Raw genomic sequence first — 12967 nt, forward strand, 5'->3', positions numbered from 1 at the left:
TCGAATTTTTATAGAGTATTATTGTATTTACAATTAATAAATATGTAAAAGTAAATACTAACAAAGTATCATACATAACAACGTATTATAATAGTTACCAGAATTGTAATTAAATTGAAATCTCGAATAAAGGTCTACAACATATTTAACATACTTTGGCAAAAATGATTTTTAAGTTACATCGTTCCATAAGTTTTAAACACTTCACGCGCTTCTTATGTTTATTACATTATATCACCTTCTGGCGAAATATCTGCAGTAAGTTTGTGTGTACGACGAAGACGACCGACGAGAATTATAGATTAACGTCTATAGTCTATACAAATGAGAAACGTAATAATATAAATTTTCAAGCATTCTTTATACAAAAAGCAAACTGTTTCTAATAAATGTTTTCGAATAGAACTTCTTTTCCATTACACTTTTCTTTGCTCGTTTATCTTTAATCGTGATTTTTGAAAAAAATTCTCAATAGGCAAACTCGAAAGCAAAAAGCATACACGAAACAAAACAGCGCCTGCTCGGGTTCGCAGAGTAGCTGGGCATGCCTAGTAGCGATGCGACAGGAACGTGAAGTTGGAGGAACGCCGTTGGTAGGAATCTCGTTAAAATAAAACTTCGATTTTCTGTTGCTTTGTACGTACGCTATCGCTCGAGAATTATTCTCAGTGGTGGCGCAATAGCGAAGTGCCGTCGGAACGCGATTTCTGCAGTCCAGTCAGTCACTTTGCCGGCTGTTAGTGTTGTTGGTGCATCGTCGAGAGTGGTCTCGCTCCGAGAGGCACAGGATATTGATTTGCACGCTGTCTCGTACGATTTTCAATTCAGAATCAACCGTGGTGCTTCTCGTACCCCTTGAAACGAGTAAGGTACTTATTTATTCTCGTGCACCACGTGCAATTTCATTTTAACAGAAGAAATCCTGAATAAAGTTCCTGCGATTTTGTTAAAATCACTTGGTATTTCGTACAAAATATATATGAGGGAACTGGATTGGGATTGGATCAAAAGATTGTGATATTTTTATATACTGTCTCGGCTGGATCGTGGATTAGTAAAACATAGGATATATTGATCGTCGCGATTGTAATTGTGATATAAAGGGATATAAAGGGTTGTGGTAGTGGAACATCAAAATGCATCGAATTTTGCATAGTTATACTATAGTAATATCTTATCTGGTTTCGATATTTAATAATAACTTAAAATGGTCATGGAATTTATCTTTTAAAACATTAACTCGTAGGTTTTTGTTATATATAATTGCGTGCGAGGAAAGCGACGATGTGACATTCGAGCATGAAAGATTCATCGGGGCGTTTTACGCGGTTCTGGATGTAATATTGATCGTGACACGTTGCACATAGGTATAAATGATCGTTGTTGTGGCACTCGCGTATCCCTATAGCGGTAGGTTGCGGTTGTCGGAGCTGTAGCACGTGCGACTTCAAGACAAGGAGGCCGTCCAAGCAATCTCGTGCATCTTTGAAACAAAGAACCTTGTCGTATTAATTCGGTATAAGTTGTTCGACAAAGAGACTGAGCGGTGGTTCATAGCACGACTCTCAGATGCAAACATCGTTCGTGGCGTGTTTTTGTTGGCTTCGAAATAGAAAAGGCTGGCCGTGGCATTTAAATGCGCCAGAATTTAATAAAATTTAAGAAAGTTTGGCTCGATATGCGAATAATTGATACGATTACGTCGTCAACCCTTAAAATGCTAAGTATCGATCGCTACACTTTGTGCGAGTCAGAAATAAAGCTACTGATTGTGTTACCTTACGTAATTTTGAAACGCCAGAGAGTAATCGTTCTACATAGAAGTTAACTTTCCTATATGTAAAATAGAAAATTAAATTAATTTTCTTTGGTGCAAAAGTAGCGACGTTATTCGCGTGCAAACGTTTTTACCCTGCGTAGAAGAACAGTACGCGATATAATTCGTCTTTTCATATTCGACATACATATAAGTAAACTGATCATCGCGTTATCTTTTGCAGTTCCGAGGTACGGGTACCAGAACTCAGCGAACAAACTGGGTGACGCTGGATCATGGATGTTACACTTTTGCTGTTAGCTCTGGGTGTTATTGCTGCGATGTTCGGTGTTGTGGCGACGAGGTTCGGTTTCCCTGGGTTCAACAAGATTGCCCAGATCGCGCTCGCTTTGGCCTTACTTCCAGTTATCTGCAGATTTCATCGGAAGTTATATATCATTTGCAAAGTTCTACCTCGTGACCTAAAGTAAGTCCTAAATCTATTATTATCGATCGACTGTCAATTTTTATGCATTCGTGGAGAATTTGAAAGTGCAACAATGGACATAATGCAAAAACGTATAAAACACCCAAATTATAGTGCTCGTTATAAGATTTATCACAGTATGTAAAATAATTCTTTATCTAGAGGCCATTTTTTTTTATATTCGCGAAAATATATATTTTTCTAAAGTTATCAACGTTACATGTGAAAACCGATAGGATCGAAGCAGAGAAAACTTTTCACCAAATATTCGAAATTGTTGAATGCCGATAATTGATGAATAGTATCGAATGTATCAAATAGTGAAAATTATATAGTATTCGTTAGTAACTCTTTTCAGACTCTGCGTCAGAGGTTATTCAGGTGGTAGTAGTAAGATATTACTTAAAAATACAGCGAGAAAGTGTTAAACCTTTTAGGAAAATGTATATTTATTTATATACCTATATTGATCTCGGTTTAAAGTGCATAAGGTCTTCGCGAGATTATCGTACGACAAGCTTTGTTATTAGAAAAAATTCACGCCTGGAAATTTATACTATGAATCTCTTTGGATGTGTTATATTTCATAGCCTTACCATGCGCAGGTCATTCGCTGCGTTTATGAAGTATTCATAAAAGTAATGTTTATTAGTCTAGACTAAACATTTCCTAGTTATCGTAACTATATAATATTTCGTTTCCTTGTGACTGTTTAATTTATTTTCTATTAACGCGTAAAACAGCGAATTTTATTTATCATATTTTTTCCTATAATCTTTATACATTATATTTATTATGCAGCTAGAAGCAGAAGTTTACTAATAAGAGAATATTGACAAAGAAAAATGTAGGAAGCTCGATCCTCTATACGCTTGATCCCAATAATTCAACATTCATATCGCGGCTCCTTATCAGCCTTATCGCTTGCTTCGCTCTATACAAAGTCATTACCAGTACCATCCTATAACCTTTTTAATTGTTTTTTAAACGTTTCGCTTTCATCCGCGACGAGAAAGTACTTGCTTATACCAGATGCGTTTCTTCAATCGTGAACGGTCACTGACCTGCGTAAGGCTACGCTCGTTGGCTAAAAACACCGTTAGAGAAAAGAAATGCTTACTTTGCTAAATATGCTTGTATCTACTCGTTTTTCTGTACGTATATGTCGCAAAAGTAGTGCACGCGTCATTTGATAATACTACGACAAAGTGATATCGGTAGTGTCGGTATCGAGAACAGAACGCGGAATTATTTGTCTAATGCGAGAAACATAGTTCCGTTACCATCGACGGTTAAATGAACTTTGATTGCGGAATACAAAGGTTAACGGAGTAAATTAGAGAGGGATGATTAGATAGAATATTTGAAGATCAAACAAGATGTGATAAGGGTATGGAATTGTTATTGGAGAAAAATGGATCGTCTCTCTCTCCGTCTCTCTCTCTCTCTCTCTCTCTCTCTCTCTCTCTCTCTCTCTCTCTCTCTCTCTCTCTCTCTCTCTCTCTCTCTCTCTCTCTCTCTCTGCTACTATTATATCTCATAATAAATATGTTTCTCGCACTGTTCTGTACCCAAGAGTTGTCCGTACCCGTTGCATTGTGTCGACGCATAATACTATTAGTCGATCGAGTGTATTTGTAAAAGTTGATACAAAGCTGATCGAATACAATTTTCTGTATTACAATGCTTAAGAGGCAGGAAAAATTTATTTTCCTATTTAGTATCACGCTTTTAATAGCTTTCAATCTAACGATGTGAGATCAACGAGTACAAAAAGTAGAAGTAGATTGCGTTATAAAATATCGAATATCTCGAGAAGGAAGATACTTCTGATATTATCTTATTATCACTGAGATTTTTATCAAAAGCTCCTGTCTTTTTCGAGTAGTTGAAAGAATGTGTTTCGCGATTATTTGCTAATTACATATATATTTTCCAAATCAAAGAATCGGTCTTAGATAGTAAATACGAGCGTAGAAATCTCGTGGAATCTATCCTAAGTCTATTTTAATACTATTTGTTGCTCCTGATCAGAATTAGCAGTGATTATGTTCTCGCAGCACTGTATACGATATACGTAAGGTAATGAAAAAAGATGAATTTTTCTATTTATTCAGTAGATAGCTGAACTATTTAAATACGCATACACATACTAACAAGATTTTATATAACTACTTGTTATAATCGACATTGAAAGATGAGCGTCAAAGCTTGTTATTATTGGAAAAGGTGCACGTACACGCATCGCACTTCCTGTGACTGATAAAAATTCCAAAGTTCGATCAATGCGTATCTTGGACTATACGATAATGTCGTTTAAACTAACTTATCACTGACAAACAAATTTGAATCGGTTGCAAGTTTTACTTGTTTTTCGATGATAGTTCAAAGTTCAAACGTTATATACGATGTCTCATCAATGGCGCTCCGATAAATGATCATTAACATTAAAATGTGTTATATTTATGATATGAAACGCAATATAAATAGTAGCGTAAACAGCAATGAAATTTTATCGCCCAATAAAATTGTAGGTAAATGTTTGCGTATCATCCTAAATATTTGTTTCAAATAAACGACACAAGCAATTTTCAATTTTATAATTTTCTGTATGATGGAAATTTGGTGAAAAAATAGAGAACACAGCGTTAAGGGAATAAAGGAACGAATTAAATGTTTGATATAATTAGAATTTGAAGGAGAAACGAAAAGTTTCGATCTTAATTAAATCAAAACCGAAGAAGCTGGATAATTTGCAATTTCAAATGATAGGAATTCTAAGAAAAAACATTAAAAATATACGAGGACAAAGGGAAATGAACCGACAGTTCTAAATATGATTAAAATCCGAAGAAGACATAGAAAATAGAAAATACGGGCGAACAAGGGAGAATGGATTATACAGCGTTGAGTATTTATAATTAGAATTTTAAGACATAAGATGGATAGCGGAAGGGAGTATGCAACCCTGGAGGTCTAAAAGAAATAAATCTAACATCTTCTTTCGTTTACAAGTATTTGGTGAAAAATCAAGATTTATATAGGGGACTTTAAGCAACGTCTTAACTCCATGTCCATGTTTCGAGTATAAAATTTCGAGTTTTTAAATCCGACATGATCGCGTATCCTCGTAATTTTTAACGATTAAACTTCATAGAGAAAACTGGTAATACAAGGCATAGACAGCAAAGAAAAGTAATTATCTAAATTTAAGTGTCCTTAGAATTTCAAAGGAAAGTAAAAAATATAAGGCATAGGTGGACGAGAAACTTTTCAATTTTAAATATTCAGCAATGAAATTAGAAGATAAGAATAAGCAACGCGTTAGACGATAAGAAGAAGTAGGTCGTCCTTTGTTGGACGCACTACGTACATGCGTATATTAGATTGACTACCAACATGTCGCAAGATACGTATATATAAAATCGTTTCTAACATTGCTAACTTAGTTATAATTTTAAAATTGCACTCGATATCATATGTGCAAACGAAGCTATTTTATATTAATTATAAATTTAGCGGTATGCCATTAATCAGTCAATCAATCAAATTTACTTCTTAGTAGAAAATTGATTTGTTATCTTTTGATTCCTAGTCAAACTGTTACCTTCGTCTTTTTTTACTTTTCCATCTAACATACGATACATATAAATATAATATAAAACATAATATTTTTGTTAACAACTTTTCACGATACCTCGTAACATAAAACGGCAAAGCATTTTTCGTATTGTACCTTTCTTACCGTAGGTGTTATCTAGAAACTTTTGTCATTACTGATATCAATGACACTGGAATTTACCCTTTCGTTAGTATCTATATGCATATTTCTAATTTATCGAATCTAATAATTAAATATAATGTATGTAATCGGTTATCTATTCCACTTGTAATATCGAAGGAACTCGGAAAAGATAATACAATTGATTGACATTTTTTTTTTTTTTTGATAAGATCGTAGGCAAAGTTAAATTTTAATTAGGAGGTCTGCAGAGTTCCAGAATGTTGAAAATTCATTAAAATATGTTTGAGATAAATATATATTTATTTAGAGGGATTAGCAAAGTTCGATTCATGCTTCGTGAAATTAAAACAGATAAACGTTATCTTGTTTATGCAAATATTTTTTTGAATAAACGTAATTGCGTCAGTGTGAACGTAAAAAATTAAGATCAAGGTATCATAGTACTGAAAAAGCGCGATGAACGTTAAACGAGAAATTAACCGACGACTTAAAATTAAATCCATTGGAAATGCAATAAACATGTAGCTAGAAGGAAGATTCGAGTTTTTCGATAAAAATATATAATTCTATCAAACTCTTAATCTCCTGAAAAATCATGTTTATAATTTTCAGATTCCTGTATCGTGCTGTTACGGCAGAAATCGAAATAAAAGGGCAACGTCGAAACAATATGACCGTCGTGAAGGTATTTAAGAAAAGAGTGGATCGTTATCCTAACAAGCCTTGCTTCTTCTTCGAGGATCAAGTTTGGACTTACTCCGACGTATGTACATAAGCAACATGCCAACTCAATAATTTCAATCGTGGGAATTAATTTTTTACTTGTCGATTTTTTAAATCTTTCGCTTTTCTTTAAAGAACATCGAAGCAGAGGAGGATTACATTTTCGTTTATATCTCTGCACGAATTTTATTTGTTCAAAATAACTTTCATTTGTTCATAAACACGAATTAATTGATTTAATTAATTCTTCAAACAGAATTATAAAGAGTATTTCAGAGACAGGTATTTATTTTTTTATTCATTACAGATTCAAGTGAAAATCATCTCTGTTTATTTTACTCTCTTTTTTTATTTATTATTTGCAAATAATACACTAGATATAACGATTAGTTATTTTTTCTCTTTCATCTGCAGATATAAGAGACGATAAGAGGATAATGTTTAAAAATTCAAACTTGCAGATTAATAAATATAGCAACCAGATCGCATATGTTTTTCAAAAAGCTGGTTACGTAAAAGGAGATGCCGTGGCCTTAATGATGCCCAATAGACCAGAATATGCGGCTATTTGGCTCGGCCTGGGAAAACTCGGTGTCGTTACTGCACTGATTAACACAAATTTGCGTCTCCAGTCTTTGATTCATTGTCTTCGTATCGCTAAAGTGAAGAGTATTATTTACGTGGAAGAATACTCGTCTGGTAAATATGACACGGACGTAATTTATCTTGCAATAATTACGATATGATAAAGAAAGGGAAAAAAGGCAATTGAAAGAACGAGACGCCACAAAGAAATCGTTATTTAAGATGTAGAACAAGTAGAGATTAAGTAGAGATCATTATTAATGGAATTGGAGATAACTTGCTATCTTTAACGTTTAATTTATTACAAAATGTAATTTTCTCTGATTATACGCGTTGATTTTAGTCGAGTATGAAAGGTTGTATAAAAATCAAAGGGCGAGGGAGAGAACGGTAAATCGAATGCTTGTTCAGCCATTAAAATCATCAAGATAAAATTGAAGAGATATTTCAGTATATTCTTCTAACGATAGTATGTAAATCGTAGTATGAATTATTGAATGTTCTACGTTAGAAATAACGATGATTATAGAAATGTAGGTAGCACAAGAATTCGGATAAATATATAAAAATGAAATTGTCTTCTTAGCTGTCGATGACATTATGGACTCGATCCAGGGAATCGTGAGATACAAAGTATGTTTCAAGTCTGAAACCTGTGAGAGCGGAGTGTACGATTTGAACAAACTTCTATCGGAAGCCAGCACAAACGAGCCTGTCGTAAAAGACGAACCCAATTACCGGGATAAGCTGCTATACTTTTACACAAGCGGTACCACTGGTTTACCGAAAGTTGCTATAGTTCTCAATTCGAGGTAAGAACACGTATTATTCTTTAAATCTTTTCTTCAAACGTGGTGAAACGAAGCTCTTGTTCTTTTACCTTTGGTTCGATTAAAGAGGGTGATTGGCTTACTTAGTATCGTTTATAAAATTATTATTTCGAATCGTGTTAAATATAATCGTTAGTTTTGAAAGTATAGTTATAGTTAAAAAAAAAAAAAATCAAGCAAGTGAAACACATTCTGTATGACACGGTTTGATTTATTTTTGCATTGAACTTTAACTAAAAAGTGGTCAAGGTTGATAGTATCGTTAGATACTATACCCTAGAATTTACTATAATCTTTAACACAAAAGTTGATTTATTATGTAAAAATATCGACCCTCCGTACCTAGCTCAGTCTTGAGCGACAAGATTAAGACAACCCTTTAGAAACTTAAAGTCAAATCAACGGTATTTCTTTTAATGGTATTATATGGCGATTGAGTAAATCTCCTGATTACAATTAACTTTGTAACATAATTATAGAACCGATAATTCCAGGTCTGCGTAATTGTATTATCTAAAATCTAATAAACGATATAATTCGAACGAAACTCTAAAGAGAAAAATTATTTTAAAAAAGGAAATAAAGTTTTAAAGGTAGAAACGATTGTACATGCATTAAACATCGAACGTTTCATTTGTTGGACATTTTACTACTATAAATAGTTATTATTTCTAGCGTGGTAAATTAATTTATCGTTAGCAAATAAAATATTTTTAAGCAAGTTTTTTTCTACGGATAACGGTATCGTTGGAAATATTTTATCGAAAATATGTAATTTCCCATTCTGCTCATTATGGAATATATAAAAAAACAGACAACGAACCCGATTTGTACTGTTAGAGGAATTTTTAATGAAGGTTTTTAAACTTTCATTTATTCTTAGGCAGAGTTCCGTGTACAGAATGAATTATCTCCCTGCTGAACGTATAAATGATCTATAATCCTCTCAGGAAAGCCTTACGACTCGTCGAGAATGAGATTACATGTAAATGTAGTCTCTTTACCTAGAGACTGCTTCCTGTCTGCCTGCATTATGACTGTTTTATGCTACTAATAAAATACCCTAGCTCCTGTCCATGTCAACTTTCATTTCGATTTATCGTTAATTCTTTTGGATGAAATAAAGAAGCAATTTAATTCAATCATACGTCGTATATTAATTTTGAACATGACGTGCAATGAAAAAGTATATAGAAAGATTTTAAGAATTTCTTTCAATTTTAGATTCCTACTTTTTGTAAATATTTTATTTCTGCTAACATTCTTTAAAACTATTTCAATTTCAAGCTCGTCAGATAAGATCACATTAAATCAGACAATAACGGTTTGAGCGATTACTATTTATGATATAAAAGTACCATTTGTGTTATAAATAATTGAAACAACATTAATTATTTCCACCTTGTCATTATCGCTTTATGATACAAAGAATAAAAATAATAACGTAATGTACGTGTTACAGATACTTGCTGGTCGTAATGCCCTTTAATTTGGTGGGTTTGAGATCGGGTGATATCCTATACAATCCAAATCCCTTGTACCATACTGCTGGTGGAATGCTTGGAGTAGGTTTCGCAATTCTGAAAGGTATACCAACCGTGTTAAGGACCAAGTTTTCAGTGTCGGCTTATTGGACAGATTGCATCAAATATAATTGTACCGTAGGTGATTTACAAAATTTTTATACTGTATAGCGATCTCAGTGAAATTAATGCTTACAAAATTGGATTTTCAATTCGTTCATTTTCGTCACGATATCCATTAGTCTCTGCAAAGCAGAAGGAACGGCTTATAAACAAGAATAAGTTAATACATCGCGCTATACAGATTTCAGTCATTTTGCTACACGTAAAATTACATATTCGACGTTATTTTGTTCCTAAACTTTATGAAAAATAATTAATTTACTGATATCGTTAATACCTCTAAAACATCCAAATTATATTAAGTGTTTTCGTTACTGATCAATTTGCAACAATTGCATAATTTATAAGAGAATATCTTTTATTATTAATGCGTTTTTAATTATTAAGTTAAGTGCACGGCGTAGTATAACAATTAATTAGACACTGTGCAATTTTCAATTATAATAGCCTGTTCCTATCAAATTGTAATTTTGTTTGCTAGGCAGCACAATACGTCGGTGAAATGTGTCGTTACTTGCTGAATGCACCCCCTAAACCAGAAGATAATGCGCATCGTTTGAGACTCATGTTTGGAAATGGCATGAGGCCGCAGATTTGGAGCGAATTTGTCAAACGTTTCAATATTAAACGAATTTCCGAATTCTACGGGTCTAGCGAGGGCAATGCTAATATTGGTAATATTCAATATTTTAACGTTATATAAAGACATTTGGAAAATATTCTTATATTTTATATTGCAACGAAGTATCTGTCTTTATTCAATTTCGAATTTTGATCGCGTTTTATATCGTAATCAGTTTTACTTACTTATAGCATTCGAATAAAATTGTAATAATAAATCATAGACTGATATTTCTTATTCTAATTATTGTATTTAATTTTTACTGTAGAGATCTTAAATAATTTGTTATCGTTGTATTACAGCTAATTTAGACGGTCGAACTGGCGCCGTTGGTTTTGTGCCACTAATCGTGCCACGAGTGTTTCATCCTCTAGCAATTATCCGCGTGAATAATCAGACATACGAGCCTGTTAGAGGGACGAATGGCTTATGTATAAGAGCAGAAACAAGTAAGAATTTAACTTTGATATTAAACAATTCATAACGGATGCGAAACTTTGCTGAAATATTAGTTTTGCCGTGTTAAATTTATTTTTGTAATACACTTAATACGAAATTCTACTTATTTTCTTTGCAAAACTATCTTTTTTTTTGACGTAGATGAGCCAGGCATGTTCATAGGATTAATAAAAGAAGGAGACGCGTTAAGAGAGTTCAATGGATATCTGGATAAAGAAGAGTCGAAAAGAAAAATAATACAAGATGTATTTGTGAAAGGTGATAAGGCCTTTCTAACAGGTTAGTTCTACTTAATAACTAATAAGGTACTTATATGCAGTCGTAAAACGACCTTCGTCCAATCAATTGTTCATTTAAATAAAAGTCTTTATCACCAACGATTTTCTCTTAAGATAATTTTCTATTTTCTGGAATTCTTTTTTCAGGTGATATTTTGGTAGAGGATGAATACGGTTACATCTATTTCAAGGATAGAGTAGGCGACACGTTTAGGTGGAAAGGAGAAAACGTTGCTACTGCGGAAGTGGAGGGAGTTATCAGTAATATCGCAGGAAAAAGAGACGCTACCGTTTACGGAGTTCAGGTTTGTTAACAAAAATAATTATATCCGCTTTTAATATAACATTAATACATAGATAATTTTAATAAAAGACATAGTTAACTACTACGTAAAACTTGTCACACTTTTTTGAATATAAAGTTTGACTTGTATTTTAAATCTAAAAACTTCAATTAATTTTAATATCACCGAAGGTGCCTGGAATGGAAGGAAGGGCAGGAATGGCAGCGATAGTTGACCCAGACAGCCTTCTGGATTTCAAAGCTCTAGCAGAAGGTTTAGAGAAAGCACTGCCAGCATATGCTAGACCAATCTTCTTGCGAATTGTGAAAGAACTGGAAATAACAGGGACATTTAAGTTGAAGAAGATGAACCTTCAAGAGGAAGGTTTCGATCCGAGCAAAATTCAAGACAAGATGTACTTTTTATCCGGTAACAAAGAATACGTCGAAATCACACCAGAACTTTATCAAGAAATTATTTCCGGATCGAGAAAGTTCTAGTTGTAACGTTAACGCTTGGCGAGCGACACTCGATTGTCGAATATACTTGTAAAACGAGTACATATATAACTTTTTTTTACTACATGAATATGACTTTCTGCACGCGTCTTGTAGATACAATGCATAGGATATTATGTAATAACATCAGGCATGTTAAACCATAGAATTATAGGCGGATGTTTTTTGAACTTATGAAAAGAAGGGGAGAGAGTTATTTTTACGAGGGCTCAAAAATAGGAAAAAGAGATAAGCGAAAGAGGAATTACATTTTTGTCATCAACCACGGGAGACGAATATGGTGACATGTTCCTGTTTATTTTATAAATACTGTGTATATTTTTAATCAAACGAAACGGTCCGTAGTATAAGACAAATTGGCATTGTAGGTAGGAAGATAGCAACGAATAAAATCATTCTTAACACGTAACGCTGATTTTTCATCAGAAATACCTTATTTAAGCATATAGAAATTTCTCAGGTCTTTAGATAATTCTACCTGCGACTATAAAACAATCAAAAAGAAATAAATTACTTACGTCTGCAGTATTTAGCTTACATGTAATTTGTCACGTCGTATACCGTTTGCAAATTTATTATTTATACGTATACGTTTATTGAATTTGCACTCGTCCCATTTGAGTTTATACCAAAATGCCGATAGATTAAAAACAAAATGTGAATATACACGATGATTAAGCATAATATTATATGTAAGCTCAACTTATTCTACTAGCTTCGTCAAGATATGATAGATGTATATAAGTTTGTTAAAAAGAATTGACATTTAATCAAACACAATTTCACTTCCACTCTAAACTACTTAAAAGTAATACATAGTTTGTTGTAGTTAGAAATCTGTATTTGTATACGTATATATATGTTTTAATAGCGCACTACATTGTCCATATACTCGACCAAAGTAATGGTGCAACTAATTATTTTAAATAATCTTTATTTTAATGAAATATTAGATTTTTGTTTTTCTGTATGTATAATCTTGGTAGATTTGATACTTAAAATATCGTATAGATGTTCTCGATTCTGAAATATCT

General features: G+C 33.0%; 1 protein-coding gene and 1 long non-coding RNA gene across 3 annotated transcripts; one reads left to right on the forward strand and one right to left on the reverse strand.

Annotated features, from left to right (window-relative positions):
• The first annotated feature begins 460 nt into the window (after positions 1–460).
• Positions 461–12342, forward strand: LOC132911246 (long-chain fatty acid transport protein 1-like). 2 transcript variants are annotated; one of them, XM_060967745.1, is made up of 12 exons: positions 461–593; positions 670–869; positions 2001–2243; positions 6601–6751; positions 7173–7410; positions 7883–8108; positions 9589–9787; positions 10254–10446; positions 10697–10843; positions 10995–11132; positions 11279–11436; positions 11607–12342. In XM_060967745.1, the coding sequence occupies exons 3-12, from the start codon at positions 2053–2055 to the stop codon at positions 11913–11915; spliced, it is 1950 nt and encodes a 649-aa protein (XP_060823728.1). In that variant the 5' UTR covers positions 461–593; positions 670–869; positions 2001–2052; the 3' UTR covers positions 11916–12342. The 2 variants fall into 2 exon arrangements, with proteins under 2 accessions (XP_060823728.1, XP_060823738.1); XM_060967755.1 differs by having other exon boundaries at positions 461–864.
• LOC132911338 (uncharacterized) lies at positions 831–2097 on the reverse strand. The gene is made up of 2 exons (XR_009658967.1): positions 1965–2097; positions 831–1483 (listed from the first exon to the last, which is right to left on the reverse strand). It is a non-coding gene; the product is annotated as an uncharacterized LOC132911338 (long non-coding RNA).
• Positions 12343–12967: the final 625 nt, after the last annotated feature.

This window comes from Bombus pascuorum, chromosome 1, assembly GCF_905332965.1.
Source record: "Bombus pascuorum chromosome 1, iyBomPasc1.1, whole genome shotgun sequence".
Taxonomy (NCBI): Eukaryota; Metazoa; Arthropoda; class Insecta; order Hymenoptera; family Apidae; genus Bombus; species Bombus pascuorum.